This window comes from Manacus candei, unplaced genomic scaffold (assembly GCF_025592945.1).
Source record: "Manacus candei isolate 608988 ecotype Guabito, Panama unplaced genomic scaffold, ASM2559294v1 h1tg000015l, whole genome shotgun sequence".
NCBI classification, from domain to species: Eukaryota; Metazoa; Chordata; class Aves; order Passeriformes; family Pipridae; genus Manacus; species Manacus candei.
The window spans coordinates 692,593-708,225 of NW_026138063.1; the positions used below are offsets into that span (position 1 = coordinate 692,593).

The 15,633-nt window shown below is 51.8% G+C and overlaps 1 protein-coding gene across 13 annotated transcripts in view; it reads left to right on the forward strand.

The window, feature by feature from the left end:
* The window catches only part of MBNL1 (muscleblind like splicing regulator 1), a 71,871-nt gene that overhangs the window by 47,918 nt on the left and 8,320 nt on the right, over nucleotides 1-15,633 (forward strand). For 5 of the 13 annotated variants that reach the window (XR_007903628.1, XR_007903629.1, XM_051781995.1 and 2 more), the window contains 4 exons: nucleotides 1,208-1,408; nucleotides 8,123-8,380; nucleotides 9,359-9,412; nucleotides 10,180-10,333. Coding sequence is in view for 11 of the 13 variants with exons in the window: in XM_051781995.1 (XP_051637955.1) it covers nucleotides 1,208-1,408; nucleotides 8,123-8,380; nucleotides 9,359-9,412; nucleotides 10,180-10,333 (667 nt within the window). In the remaining 2 variants the exon portion in view is untranslated. Of the gene's footprint in view, nucleotides 1-1,207; nucleotides 1,409-8,122; nucleotides 8,381-9,358; nucleotides 9,413-10,179; nucleotides 10,334-12,097; nucleotides 15,628-15,633 lie in introns of those variants that run through there. The other 8 variants (XM_051781997.1, XM_051781998.1, XM_051782000.1 and 5 more) reach the window with 4 other exon arrangements.

Genomic DNA, 15,633 nt, shown 5'->3' on the forward strand with positions numbered 1-15,633 from the left:
AAAAGTTCAGTTAATTAATAGTGTTTATAAGACTGCTATTTCATTTCCTGTAAACTCTGCCTGTTTGTTTTTCATTCACATGGATGAAAATCCAGAAGTGTCACAGACATTATCACCATTTACACAACTCTCAGTCTACTTTCTCCAGTAATCCCTTCATGTTTTTGTCCAGTGCTTCCAATGGCCCTTGCTTCCAAACAGATCGGTCATTTCCTCAGGAATACAAAAACATGCAGCATTCTGTGCTGTCTGCCTTAAGTTGATATGAAACAGAGAAAGAGTCATGTTAACTCTGTAGTTGTTTTTCCCTCTAAAAATTAGTTTGGAAGAAAAACCTAAATGCCTTGAGTAACTGCTTTATTTAGATAATGAAAGATAAACAGTCCTGGCTGAATTTTATTTGGCAGTTACACTGTGTGTTCGAGGGCAGGGGGGTTATTTAATCCCTGCTGCAGTCTAGCAGCTCTTTTGTTGGGTTTCACGACATTATTTGGGCTCTACACCCAATTATCTTCACACCATAGCACAGCCCACAAGGGCACCAGTCTCTTTTCTGAAAACATGCAAACAAACTAAAGAAAATTGTGTTTGCATATGCTGTCTCCCTCTGGTTTAGTGTTTTAGCCTGATGCAGTGAGTGTCTGAGTATCTGCATGGCCAGCCTGTTGACTTCTGGGAAAAGAATGGATCGTGGCTGGCTGCTCTTGTTCCTGTATGAAACCTCTGCAACTCCTGAGCCAACTCTGGCTGCCACCAGGGTCAGAGAGGCTTTGCCTGTGCCTGAAGTTGAGCGTGGCTGATGCTGTGCTGGGGCTTTCAGATGCCTTTTCCCCCAGAGCAGGCACTTGTGCCTGCTGTGGTCGTGTTCCCCCGGCAGTCCCAGACTGCCCCTGACCCCACAGAGTGTTCATTCTGGCATTGCTGGAGTGTGGATCCTGTGGGAGTTTGCTCCAGGAGCTGCCACGTGCTGTGGGTGTGCAGGGAAGCTGGAGCAGGAGAAGCAGCAAGGCTGGCAGAGATGCCCGTCCCCGTGGTCTCGCTCTTTTGTGCCATCTGCACAGACGTTCCCCATATCCCTCAAACATGACAAATGCTTCTTTCCCATTAGTAACAGAGACCTTGTTCTGCTCAAGGGGTGGCCAAAAAAGTATGGTGACAGCACGATAAGTGCAGATATTAAGTGTCTGTCCCTTGTCTCTGCCCATAGCCAATGTTTTCCGTGGCACCGAGCTTAGCCACCAACGCGTCAGCCGCCTTCAACCCCTACCTGGGGCCTGTGTCCCCTGGCCTGGTCCCTGCAGAGATCCTGCCCACGGCCCCCATGCTGGTGACAGGGAACCCCGGGGTGCCGGTTCCTGCCGCTGCCGCCGCCGCTGCCCAGAAGCTGATGAGGACAGACAGGCTGGAGGTAGGAGCCACTTGGTGTAACTTACTTTCACAAGTGTATCATGTATTATGTCTCCTAGATATGAAATATTCTTCTTGTGAAAGCAAATAATGCGGGTTTCACTTGGGCTGATAATGTGGTATCTTGGTGACGGGTGTGAACAAGGAGTGACTGAGTGATTGTACAGTAAGTTCATGCTGCTGTTCTGCTTCTGACCCTTCCTTGCAGAAAGAAATGGAAATATTCAGGAATGACCATGGCAGCAGAAAGAGTGCAATGAAACTGGGTTAAGTGTGTGCCCAGGAGGTGTTAATGTGGTGGGGGCAAAGCTTCAGCTGCCTGGGTGCAGGATGACTTTCAGCCTCTCTTGCTTTGGCTTTGGGCAGACGGTGCCCACACTCCCCCGCCGGCCTCCTGTGCCTGCTTATCATCCTCGCTACAACCCTGACGAGTGTCGGTGCTCTCGAGCTGGTGCTCTCCCTTGCTCTGAATCTTTCTTATCTGAAAGGCCTGACAGTGTTTTCGGCACCTTATCGGTGCTGCGGCAGCGTGGGCGGTGAGCCAGCGACTGCCTCCGTCTGCTGTGTGCTGGGGGCACAGCCCGTGAGCACAGCCCATGGGCACAGCCTGGGAGCACAGCACAGACCACAGCCTGGGGGCACAGCCTGTGGGCACAGCACAGATCACAGCCTGGGGGTACAGCCTGGGGGCACAGCACAGATCACAGCCTGGGGGTACAGCCTGGGGGCACAGCACAGATCACAGCCTGGGGGTACAGCCCATGAGCACAGACCACAGCCCATGGGCACAGCCTGGGAGCACAGCACAGACCACAGCCTGGGGGTACAGCCTGGGGGCACAGCACGGATCACAGCCTGGGGGTACAGCACAGATCACAACCTGGGGGTACAGCACAGACCACAGCCTGGGGGTACAGCCTGGGGGCACAGCACGGATCACAGCCTGGGGGTACAGCCCGTGAGCACAGACCACAGCCCATGGGCACAGCCTGGGAGCACAGCACAGACCACAGCCTTGGGGTACAGCCCGTGAGCACAGCCTGGGGGCACAGCACAGACCACAGCCCATGGGCACAGCCTGGGGGCACAGCACAGACCACAGCCTGGGGGCACAGCACAGACCACAGCCTGGGGGCACAGCCTGGGGGCACAGCACAGATCACAACCTGGGGGTACAGCCTGGGGGCACAGCACGGATCACAGCCTGGGGGTACAGCCTGGGGGCACAGCACAGATCACAGCCTGGGGGCACAGCACAGATCACAGCCTGGCGGTACAGCCTGGGGGCACAGCACAGATCACAACCTGGGGGCACAGCACAGATCACAACCTGGGAGCACAGCCTGAGAGCACAGCCAGGAGGATCGATCACAGCCTGTGTGTGGGTGCTGGCAGCCCCAGTCAGTCTGGTGGTTAAGAGGTGGCGATGGGAGGGCAGAGCAGTGGGGCTGACCCGCTGTCACCCCGTGTGTGTGCTGGACAGGGTGTGTGGGGGCAGGTGGCCCCTGTGAGAGGCCGCTCTCCCCGTGCTCAGCTGCTGCTGCTCTCCCTCCCAGCCCCGGGTCTGGGCCCTGAGCTCGGGGGCACAATGGGAGGAGTGAGAAGGGTCTCTGTTTTATGCAGCCAGCTGTATTTGTAATGCTTTTCTTTCTGCCTGTGTATCTTCATTAACAGGGATTAACTCTCCTTACAAGGGAAATTAATTCCTTTTCCCTGGTTGCATCTGACTGACGAGCTGCCGCTCAGAAGTGGTGAGCTGGGAGGAGTGTGGAGGGTCATCTGGCAGCCAGTGTTTCCTGCTGCCGCTGTCACTATTCTCAGACTCACATCACCACAGGTTCCCCTCCTGTGGGATCACATCATTTCCCTTTTTAGAGATGTTTTCCCAGGGGAAGCATTCCCCAAAGCACGCTCAGGTTACAGGGAGGCAGCCACTCCGAGCTGGCACACGGGTGGCTGGTTGGAATCACCCAGGGATGTTTTTCCCTTGAGGACTCTGTTTCATGATGGATACCTGCCAGAGGTGGATTAAAACCAAAATGCAATTAGATAAATTCATAAATAAATCACACTGGATTTGGAAATGAGTATGGAGAGGAGGATGCCAGTGGCAGGAACCCTTTGAGTTGCAGTGCCAAGGGTGGCTGCTGTGTTTGATTGTGCTTCCAGCTGTGTGGTGGCCATGGACTGGTCAGTGCTGTGGGGACACGAGGGCTCAAAAGTGTCCTGGTCATTGGTGTACCCAATGTCCCCAAGCACTGGCTGTGCCCATGGCCAGGGAAGCAGGTGCATCCATGGGAACCTGAGAGGAGATGTGCAGGGGTACTCCTTCATGTGGTGCCTCCAGGGCAGCCCTGGTGCTGGCTGAGACTTTGACCACAGTGCACGGGGAGCTATTGAAGTTTGGGACTTCAGCGTGCAGGATTTGGCCCTCCAGATGCTGCTCTTGATATGGCTGTTCAGAGGAGTGATGCACTGCTGAGTCAGTCCTCTGCACAAGAGGGAGCTGTGAGAGTAGCACTGTCACAGAACACCCAGGGGCACAATCTGCAGTAAAAATCATTTTTGTCAATTAGTAAAACTTTAAAAAGTTTTTTAAAAGGCTGAGTGGTTTTGCTTTGAACTTGTACAGAAAGGAGGAGATGGTCAAGTTGCAAACCCCTGAAAACAAGGGCTGAGGCTTGGAGGAGCATCTCTGTGTCACCTGTGCTGGTGCAACTGCAGGTGTCTCCGTGGGCTCCGCTTGCAGCCGAGCAGGCCCTCACTCCTCAGCCGTATTCCTGTATGGATGAACATTCCAGCTCCCCAACAGCCTTCTGTGCTGTGCTTGCATCTGTTTCGTCTCTGCCCCTGGGGGATGTCCTTGTCGTGATCCTTGTCCTTGTAGTAGGGCTGTTCCAGCCCTGCCATCCTGTCATGGCCCTCACCTGGGCTCTGCTCTGGTCACTGCACCATGTAGATCACTTTAAAGAAATCCTGCTGCTTCTACCCTTTAAGCTGTTTGAGCTTTGCTTTCTGTGTTCACTGGAGTCAAGAGCACATCCAGGTTGACCCACAGACTCTGTGGTCCACACTGCACTGCTGGCTTACAAAATCCCTCTCTGTTGGGAGGAGGGGATGTCTGTTCCTGTTTTTTCCTTCTGCAAATGAGTTTAAACAGTGAAATGTGTAGGTGAGAAGATAATTTGCAAGTGCATTCCAGTGTAGTGGTCATTTGATCTGGAGTATCCAAATTTAGTATCCAAACACTAAACAAGCACATCATTTTTATAAACAGCAAAACATTTGAATGTGCTTTATAAGTTACAGAAATACAGAATGGATTTTGCTGCATGGTCTGGCTGTTACTTCCCAGAGGACCCAACAGTGTGTCTACCTGCTCTTCCAGGGATCTGCTGCTGTGGCACTGGCATTTGTTATGGCATGATCAGAGCTTTATAAGGCTCTGCTCACTATCCCTTGGAATGAACTGTCCTGGAGAAAAATAACCACGATGATGTTAGCATCTAATCCTGGAGTATGATTGGTTCTGCTTAGAATTTTAAATATTTATTTTGAAGAGCGATGTGTGCTGGCAGGAATTAAGTCAGCACACGTTCTGTGGTGCCGAGTCAGGCTGTTCCACAGCTGAGAGCTCTCGGTGGGTGCACCTGGGCTTTGAAGGGAGGCAGGCAGACACCACAGCTCTGCTGGGCAGCGTGCCGTGTCTCCTGAATTAATGGGAGTCTCGGTGAGATAAGGCTGGTGAATGCTGCTAGCAGTAGGATTGCTGTCATCTGTATTCCATACAGCATGCAGATGTTTGGGTGTCCAGTGCATCCGGCCGCTCCCGTGAGGAGCCGGCACTCAGGGTGGAAATGTCATGGCTTGAGGCTTTTCCACAGCTTTCCTACTCCCTTGCCAGAAATGTCATGAACAAAGTATGGTTCTTCAGTGAACTAGAAAAGAAGGAGGAAGGACAGGGAATTGAGAGAGAAAGGAATTGCCTAACGCTTTGTCAAAACTGGCTGTTTCCATTGTAACGCCATCATAGTCTATTAGAAGTGTTCCTCAGTCAAGAATGACCACAGCCAAGCTGCTGTCTCCTGCTTGCTTCTTATATGCCATTTTTTACCAGAAAGAAGCAACTTAGAAGTTCTTGGAGCTGTGAGCTCTGGGTGATCAGGGCTGTGACTCAGCGGGGCTGTGTGTTCAAGTGCTCAGAGTGTCCTGGATGCCAGCACACCCACTTTGGTGGGGTCTCTTGGGTGCAGAGGAGGGGCTGGGAGGTGGGACATGCTTGGAAGGCTGTCTGTGTCCCTCCATCCATACCCTGCCCAGCACTGGGGTGAGCAGTGAGGGACTCTGCCATGGCTGGGGCGTGGCTGTGTCCCCGCCAGGGTGCCACCTCCAGTCCCAGCAGGGCCATCAAAGCAAACTCAGCCCAAAACCCGAGCAAGGCAAGGGAATTAAAGTGAGTCAGTGACACTGCAGCTCTAACTCAGCATTTTGCAGGAGGCTGGAGTATCTGTGCCTTTTCTGTTTATGTTTCCTAACATACTGAGTTGAAAATTACAGTACTAATTACAGGGCTATTAATAAATAACTAATAAAAGCTCTCCAGATCTGAAAGACCAGACAGCACATCGTGCTTTTGTGCCTCTCTGTACTCAAGCAGATGAATGATATACTGCAGCGTGCCCATGGCAAAAAATAACCCCATTTCAATGCTTACTTTTAAATAAGCAAGAATTGGAAATGTTCTGGGTTGTTACCTCACAGTGGCTAAAAAGCCATTGCTGGTCACACTGGTTAGAAGGAGCAGCAGTTCAGGGTTGTGCCTGGCTGCTGTGAGCCCTCATCCCAAGGTCTGTTCGGGAGCACTGAGGGAGCTGTTCTTTGCCTTAGTGCAGCAACTGTGCTACAGCTCTGAAAACTTGCCCTGGACATGCCAAAGATTATCTCTACCTGCTTATTTCAGCATTCTGGTCATTCCCTTTTGGTTTTTAACCAGGATAAGAGTAGCTCTTCTGTGGATGAGTTTTCTCTCTCTCTCTGTATATAGGTACTTTATATATATACACTCATATATGAATTTGTATATATCATTTCTGTGTTATTAATGAAGTAGTTCTTGCTTACATGTGGAGTGGTTTTGAGACCTCTGTTTAGTGGATCACCAGTAGAAGACAAGGAGCAAAGACAGCTGTCTTTAGTTCATCCTTTTCTTCATCTTCAGAGGAAGAGGGTTCAGTTTACTCTTAGACTGCAAACAAATGATCAGAGGAAATTATCCATTTTTGTCTGTGTGGGAGGCCCGTGTTTGGGTAGAGGATACTGGTTCCTGACCCAGAAAGTGTTCCTAGGTGATGAAAGAGAACCTCCTTCCCCAGTCCTCCCTGTGTCACACTGGCTGGCACAGTGGTCTGTGTGGGACTGGACCAGGAAAGGGGTCTGACTGTAGGATTACCTGGCAGGCAGGCGGTTATTTTCCGGCTGAGAAATTTGCCTGAGCTGTTCCCTGTGTGCTGCAGAATCTGTTCTGTGAACAATGGGCAGGAGGGGCTGGGTCTGCTGTGAATACATACCTAGAATCTGTCACCATGTGGAAAAAGCCTGTAAATAGGGTTGTGCAGGAATGACTCTGGACAAATGGATGTTTCCTGTGGTCAGGTTCACACGTATCAGTTCCTAAGTGCAGAGGGTGGGCAGGAGGCACTGGCAGCAGCCAGAGCATCGGCATGGAGGGAAACCAAACCACCACCAAATTTGGGTTGTTGCAGGGATCGGAGCCAAGGTTCTTGAGGAAATACTGATGATCCGAGCTCATGGGCACCCACCTTGAACAGGAAATTCCATCTAGTGTAGTTGCTTTATTTTTATACCGACCCGTTTGCTTTTGTCCCTTTGTTTCCTGTGGCCTTTGGAAAACTGGAATGCCAAGTGTGTTTATTTGGGGAGAATGGACCATGACAAGAGCCCATGTCTGTCAAACACGGGGCTTGCATGGCATGTGGGAAGGGGGCCTGTGTTTGTCAAGCTGGTGGCAGTTTGTGTCTGCAGTGCTGGGGTGGCCAGGGGTCCAGGGGGTCTGTGGGGGCTCGGGGCCGGCTGGAGCCCACGTGGCACAGTGGGGATGCTGTGGGGGGCTGCCAGCCAAGAGGCTTCCTTGCTGCAGTGTCTGATCCTGGGGGGGGGGCCGTGCCACCACCATGGGCTGTGGATTGCCCTCTCCTGGCAGGTGCTTGGATCGTGAGGGGACATGGACAGGGAGCAGCTCCCTGGGGGCAGCCCCGTATCCCCTCCCAGCACTTGTGACCACTCACCTTAATGAGCACCTGGAATGTGGTGACTCAGCACTACCAAGTCCCAGTGGAGTGTGGCTGAGCACCTTGGGGTGCTTGGGTGGTCCCCAAGAGCAACCACAGCACATTTCTTCAGGAAACAGAAACAGCCCTGTGGGCAGTTAAGCAGGAGCCAAAATGACACCTGCTGAGTGCTTGGCTCTGATCCTGGTGGGGTTTGATGCTCTTTAGCATCAGAAGAGGCTGTAGAGAAGCCAGTGTCTGCTGCCAGGTCCCCAGTCCCACCGTGCCACCACCGCTGTGCCCCACCTGGGGCCGGGCCCCATCCTTGTGGTACTCTCACAGGTGTTTGCAAACCCCTGCTCTGCTCCAAGCCATGCCTGCAGCACACGTCACCCAAACTAAGGGTCTTTCTTTTCCTGGTGTCACAGGTATGTCGAGAGTACCAGCGTGGGAACTGCAACAGGGGAGAGAACGACTGCCGGTTCGCTCACCCCGCCGACAGCGCCATGATCGACACCAACGACAACACGGTCACCGTCTGCATGGATTACATCAAAGGGAGATGCTCACGGGAAAAGTGCAAATATTTTCACCCTCCTGCACACCTGCAAGCCAAGATCAAGGCTGCCCAGTACCAGGTTAACCAAGCTGCAGCTGCCCAGGCAGCAGCAACTGCAGCTGCCATGGTAAGTTTGGGAAAACCTCCGGATGTAGATGTACATTGAGGAGAGGTGCCAGTGGATGTGTGTCTGTCCTTGCTGAGGGGGGGGTGTGCTCGGGGACCCTGGTCTCTACACGGTGCAATGAGCTTTCTCAGCATGTGGTGCCAGATCTGTTCTGAAGTAGTTCCAGACCGTTGAGGTGTTTGACTAATTTTGCCTGCTGATATACAGAGTACCTGTATGTACCTGTGTGTGTTCATACACGTGTGTGTCTGTACCTGTGGGCTACATGTATATCTGGTTGGCTGTGTATCTGTGTGTGGGCAGATGTGTATCTCTCTAGCTGCACAGATAGATAATCCCTTATTTAGTTCCTGTAAGTCCGTGTTTGTAGAGTTGTAGTTTGAAGTGGATCTGACCATGTTACTGCTGTTCCCATCCCGTGTCCCCCGAGGGCTGGCAGCAGCTCCCACGGGCACAGGCCCCGTAGCTGTAGCAGCCAGGTCTGGACCCACTCAGGAGGTGGTTTCCTGGCAAGGCGAGGGTAGCACTGAGGGGGGCTGTGGTGGCGGAGGGTCCCGCCAGTGCTGAGCCCGTGGGGGTGTGGGAAGCAGGGCACGGCGGGCACGGCCGGAGCAGCGGGGCCGGCGGGGCGAGGCAGTGGCCACGGGCTCCCAGCAGGGCTCCCAGCGGGGCTCCCAGTGGGGCTGCCGGTGGCCAGTGCGGGGAGCCCTGTTCCCGGTTCTGCTCAGCCGTGAGCGCCCCGCGGGCACCTCCCTGCTGCGGGCACCTCCCTGCTGCCCCGCTGCCCTGCCCGCCGGCCCCCGTGCATGCCTAGTCTTGTTACCGTTGTACACGGCATCCGGTGATTTGTTTTTATTTGTTTTTTCTCACCTCCCCAATGCACTGCTGCCCCCATGACGCACCTCTGCTTGCTGTTTATGTTAATGCGCTTGACCCCACTGGCCATTGCCATCATGTGCTCGCTGCCTGCTAATTAAGACTCAGTCGGCTGTCAAATCACTGAAGCGACCCCTCGAGGCAACCTTTGACCTGGTACTATGACCTTTCACCTTTTAGCTTGGCATGTAGCTGTATCGTAGAGTCGAGTTTGGGGTTAATGTGTAGAAATGGAACATCCCGGTTTCCCTCCCCACGTCCCCGGCAAAGGGCGTGTGGGCGGCCGGGCCGGGCACCCTCCCTGCAGCCCCCGCCGCCCCCGCGCCCCGCCGGCCCCCTCCCGTGCCCGTCCCTGCCCTCCCGCCCCCGTCCCGTCCCTCCCGGGTGCCGGCGCAGGGCGCGTTGGCATGGCTTGGTGGCGCGGAGGCGGCCGGGTCCGGCATGCGGCGCGTGCTCTGCATGCCCGGGCAGCGCTGGGGCCCGGGGAGTGGGTTGGCACCACGGCCCCGTCGTCTGCCCCGGACGGTGACTATTAACATGGCTTTACGTGTATCCTCATGGAGCTAGCAGTGCTGCTTCCCCGAGAGCCTCGCTCCTGACCCGGCCCCAAGCTTTCCCGTAGGGCGGTGCTCAGGCCGGTCCCGCCGGCCCTGTGCCACTGTAATGCCAGGCAAACGGTGCTCCCTGGAAAGCTGTTCCCTCGCCTTTTATTTGGTAGTTCAGTCTGCTATGCTGCTTGCTTGCTCATGGAGAAACATGGTGCTGCCTGGTTATTTTGCCTTCTACTGATTTTTCTTTTTTTCCTTTTTTCTCTCTCCTTTTCTTCTCCCTCCCTCCCATCCTCCTCCACACCCCACCCACCCCCTTTTGGTTTTTTTTCTTTTTGTTACCGGACTTTATTTTTATACCCATCCACCATTCAGGGAATTCCTCAAGCTGTACTTCCCCCCTTACCAAAGAGGCCTGCGCTTGAAAAAACCAATGGTGCCACCGCAGTCTTTAACACTGGTATCTTCCAGTACCAGCAAGCTCTTGCCAACATGCAGTTACAGCAGCATACAGCCTTTCTCCCACCAGGTAAGTGCTGCTCGGCTGCCTTTTTCTGGGGAGGGAGAAGGGGGAGTTCTGGAAAAAACACAGTAGGAAGTAGTTGTTTGTTGCTGGTGGCAAATGCAGTGTGTGCTGGAGGCCACTGGTGGTGGGCACAGGCATCCCCTCCAGCCCGTGGGCAGTGGAGGTGCTGGCTGTGGGAACACTGGCTTCTCTCTGCTCCTCGCAGAAGCTGGGTGGGTGTTTTCCAGTCTAACATAAAAATCAGCATCATGCTCTGTCACCTCGAATCAGAATTTGAAATCTCTCTCCTTTCTCTTTCCCTGGATTAACTCCTCTTCTTTACATATCCCTGAACTGTTGTGTTTGCTTCTCTTCACTGTAAGACCTCTTGGCCTTCGTGTGCTTGGCAGCAGTGGGTCTGAGTCACACACTCCAAGGTGTTGGCTCTCATGAGGTGCAGTGGTCACAGAAGGCACAGGCAGTCTCACAGCTGGGAGAATCACGAACCTACACAAGAAATCACGGTTTGGGCCTTCAGTGCCTCAGGGCCAATCTAGGGCTGAGCAGAGCCAAGTGCTCAGCCAGGAGCAATCAGATCTGACTTGTCCTGGTGTAAGAGCTGAAGAGTTGATGCCTGTACTATTGTACCAAGCAGAAATCCCTTCAGAGGACAAGTGATGGGACTTAAATTTGAAATATATGCTTTGGTTCTGCAAACGGCACTTCACGAGAAATGATCTCCAGTCTGTCCTGGCACTTTCTGCCCTTAGTAACTCAGCTGAGGTAGTTTGTTACACATGAACCCCCACTAAAGCAGCACCTTGTTCCAGGAGCTGTGCAGGGCCCAGCTGATAGATCTGTACTCAAAAATGGGAAGGGGTCTGTGAGGACAGCCCTTCTTAATGCAGACTGGGGAGGGGAGGAAATACAGCTAATCAGTCTTCACCCAAAAAATTGAAAGGTTTTATCCTAAATATTTTTGGGAAGTATGTTCCCAGGAGTTCAGTATAATGCCCTTTACCATTTTCTTGATCTGGCATACAGCCACCATGTGTACTTTAAATGGCACAGAAACCAGTTTCTTCATGTAGAACATTTTAATAACTTATTTAGGTTCCAAAAGTGCATTGCACCACTAAAGTGTATCACTAAAAGCTTGTTGCAAAGCCGGATTGAGTCAGCTGTAGGTCAGAGCTCTGGCACACATACTAAAATCCATATAAAAATGCCTATGTGATCATAGAATCATTGAATCTCAGAATGGTTTGGATTGGGAAGAACCTTAAAGACCACCTCATTCCAACCCCCTGCCATGGGCAGGGACACCTTCCACTAGAGCAGGTTGCTCAGAGCCCCATCCAGGAAGATTCACAGCCCTTGCTGTACATATTAAACAATTCACAGATTTCTTTTGGCACAGCATAACCAGTGGAACCAGTAAACTGCAATTTTCCAGCTTCCATTAAAGCAGCGAGGGCCTGGATGGTTTCTGGAAGTGCTGGAGATGCCTTGAATCACATCCTTTGAAGTTGGGAGCTGGGGTTGTGGCTTACCTGTGTCAGACCCCATTTGCACCTCATCATCAACCGGGATCTTTCCCAGCTCTTCCACACAGGCTACCTCAGCTCTTCCTTCACATGTCCACACTCAAACCTCCAGGAGCTTGACAGTAGTTCTTGATACTTCATTAGACCTTTCCTGACCACTGAAGTTTAGTATGTGTTACACAAGCAAAGTAAAGGAGTTTTTAGTATGAGCTACTATAAATTGTCTTTTTATATTTTTCAGATAGCAGCAGTTTGAGCTTTCCAGTAATCCAGTACTTTTCCAAAAGCTTGAAAAATGTCTTTGCCACCTTGCCCTTTATAGCTTTTCCCACTTCAAGTAAGCTGGGATCAGTTCCTGTTCAGGCACAGTCACCTGGAAATAAAGTTTCTCCATCAGTCCTTACGAAGCGACGGAGAGCACAGAACGCAGGTGCCCTCAGCTCTGTGGCCACGGAGCAGGGGCAGGTCAGCTCAGTGGGATCTGAATTAAAGTGACATTTTTCAGGTTCAGACACCCAAGGTGTAAGTGCTCATTTGTGTTCTTAGTTGCTTCAGCTGCAGGGTGTGAAATGCAGGAGGGCCCCAGGGCAGGACCCACACAGAACCCACGCAGGGTGGGTGTGCACGGGGTTGGTCCTCTGTGGGGGATCTGGGCAGGACCCTCCTGTGCAGGGCACTTCACTCCTCGTGTTCTTCACTCGTGTTCCAGACAACTTTAGATACCTCTTTTGAATTTTAAGGCATCACTCTGGCTGCCTGTGTGCCAGGATGTGAGACACATCAAGGGATCATCATGCCAGAGGTTGGACACTGCACTCCAGCACACCCTAATCGATTAAATGCCCTTAGACACTCATCTCACCTCTCTCTACTAAAGCTCCCTCTTCCACAGCTCTCCTCTTGAGGGGGAAACCTTGGCTGCCGGAATCTGTCCCCAGGCTGAGAGGGGAGTTTAAAGGCATTGCAAGAAAGAACTGGGAACACTTGTGGTGCTGAAATAAGTGGAGTTAGTCTGCCAAGTGAGGAGGCTCTGCATGACTTAGTGATGTTCACAGCGTGTTTTGGTATTTGTGTCCTGGCTGCTGACTTGGGACACCCTGGCAGACAGGGGTGAACCTCTCGCTGTGAACGTGCAGAGCTCCAGGTCCTTGTGCTCACCTTCCCCTGCTCCGTGTCCTGCAGTGACTGGAGCTGGCTGGGGCATGCCTGGCCCTGCAGAGAGAGCTCCTGTGGGCAGCTGGGTCACATCCTGCCCTGGTGCTCGTGGCCATGCTGTGGCTGAGCTCCCTGTCCCCTCAGGTGTGCGAGTACAGCTGTTCTGCCCCGTGTGTGTCACCAGGGTGACCAGAGTGTCTTTGAGAAATGAGTTCCTCCAAAGGAAGGGGTGGGGTTGGCAGGATGCTCCCAGGAGCTGATGTCCTGATGCAGCTGCAAGGGGCAGGGCTGCAGCTGGCAGCTGAACCCCAGGGCCAGTGTGGAAAGGCTTCAGCCACCTCTGCCATCATGTTAGCCCATCGTGTATTCCTTTAGTTACTGCAGCTTCAGCCCCAGAGACTCCCTTGCTCCTGGCTGGGACTCAGTGCCCAGAGGCTTTCCTAAAGCACCTTCCTCCCTGGGTCTGCTGGGCCTCTGCAGAACCACTGTTCTCCTCCTAAATGTTAGGGAAGGAAAGGTCAGGCACCACTGCTCACCTCCATGGGAGTACTTATCCTCTCTAGGGTGTTGTTTTTAGTTAGGGTTTAGTAGATTGGGCAGAAGAAGTAGGCTGAGGGGAATAGTATGAGGGATAGAAGAGAAAAATATACTTAAAACACCAGTAAACCTAGAATATTTATAAAAATAGTTTTATTGCACTGCAGAAATAATCTGGTTGTGAAGTTACGGTCAGTTAACACGTCCTCAAATTAAAATTCTGCCTTGTGCTGAACAGCCAGGGAACATTGAAACAGCACATTCATTATTCATGTGTTCTCATTAGGCAGTCAAAGGTTCTGAAGTCAAGATGAATATTAAGGTCATAGCAAAAATTATTTTTATTATTGGTAAGAGGGTCATACAGCATTATGTCTGTATTTGGGAGTTATCCCACCCCAGTGAGTATTCTCCTTTCTGCCTCATGTTCATTTGCTTCAGTTCCCTTTCAAACTGTGCGTCCTGTTCATAATGTTAATGATAATAACAGACTGAAACTTGGAGCTGAAAAGCTTTACAGGGATATTTTAGAGTCATTATAAAGATCCAGTTCATCTGTAGCATGTAGATGTAATTGTGTAGGGAACAAGGTACTATGCCAGCTCTAATGGAGGGTGTACAGCCATGTAAACAGGGCACTGCTGCAGAGGCAGAACTCGGAGGCTCTTCTCTGTAACCTCATTAACACCGCAGAGATGCCATAAGAGGGACTGAGAAAGCAGTTTTGCTTACTGTTTGTGCTTTATAGCCAAGTTCTGCTCCATTTTTTAATCGTGCAAGCGATCCTATTGGTTTCAGCCTGATCTGTGCCTGTGGAGGTCAGGAGAGCTGCCCTGCCGTTACCATCTCTTTGCAAATGTTCTCGGTCTCTTCCATGACACAGAAATAGAGGAGTAATTAGGAAACACAATTATGGCCTTTCCTTTGTAGCCTCACAGACATGGCACTGACACAGAATAACCTGCCCCAGCAGTAATTAAACTGACTGACTTCTTCCCTGCATAGTCAAAGCTGCTGAGGTTGTGCAAAGCCCCTGCAGCGTTTGGCACCGGCTGGAGCCATTTCCTGTCCCCTGCTATGGTCACGGGGTGTCACAGAGGCACCATTGCCCTGGAAGTCTGCTAGGATATGTTTCCATTCCCACTGCAATCTTGTTCCCAGATTTCAGTTTATTTCAGTTTCTGCTGTGTCAAGCATCATTAGTAGTGTTAATAAATGTTAAATAAAAAAGTAAATAATTTATTAAAAATGGATATTCTGAAAGATCAGTTTATATTTATCATCTTGGAAGCAGAAATAGAAAATTGTGACATCAGTCTGGTGGAAGGCATTTAGCTGTGTAAAGTAAAAAGAATTACAAACTTGGTGATACTTAAAAATGATACCAGAATGTTCCTAAAAGTATCCTCCTGCTCCTGGCTCTCTGGTTGCAGGGCAGAACTCTCCAGATGCTGTCACTGTATTGTTGTGTAGCCTGAAAGGAGTTGCAGGTTGTGAGCTCAGACACCAGCAGCTTAAAATCCATCCCATGCCCCAGAACAAAAGCTGAGCAGGTGATGTGAGGTGTCCCCGTGAGCTGTGCAGGGGCTGTGAGGGTTCAGTCCCTGCCCTGAGCCGTGCTGAGCAGACAGGGCAGAGGACAGTCGGGGTCCCTGCGCTGCTCTGGCAGCTCACGGGCAGGGGCACGGCAGAGCCCCCACCCACAGGCAGCTGGGACTGTGGAGTGTCTCCTTTAGTCTGAGGAGCCCAGGGAAGGACCAGGACAAGGCTGAGTCAAAGGGCACAGGGATTTCAGGAGTTGTGAGTTAAAGCTTAGGAGGTGTTTCCCGGCTGTCCAGACCCTCCGTGGTGCTCGGGGGGCCAGCAGGGTCCCCACACCCCGACCCACCCTGTCCCCAGGCCCCCCTCTAACGGATCACTGTGCTACTGTATGGTTTGATTGTGCTGACAGTTACGTGCCACTGTGCCCATAATAACAATTTTTCTTCTTTGTTCAAATGAAATTTCTAATTACACGTGTGATGGGTTGTTTTAATTCTTTTCCCTTTCCAAATCCACCTTCCTGTTGCAATGCATGATGAGCAG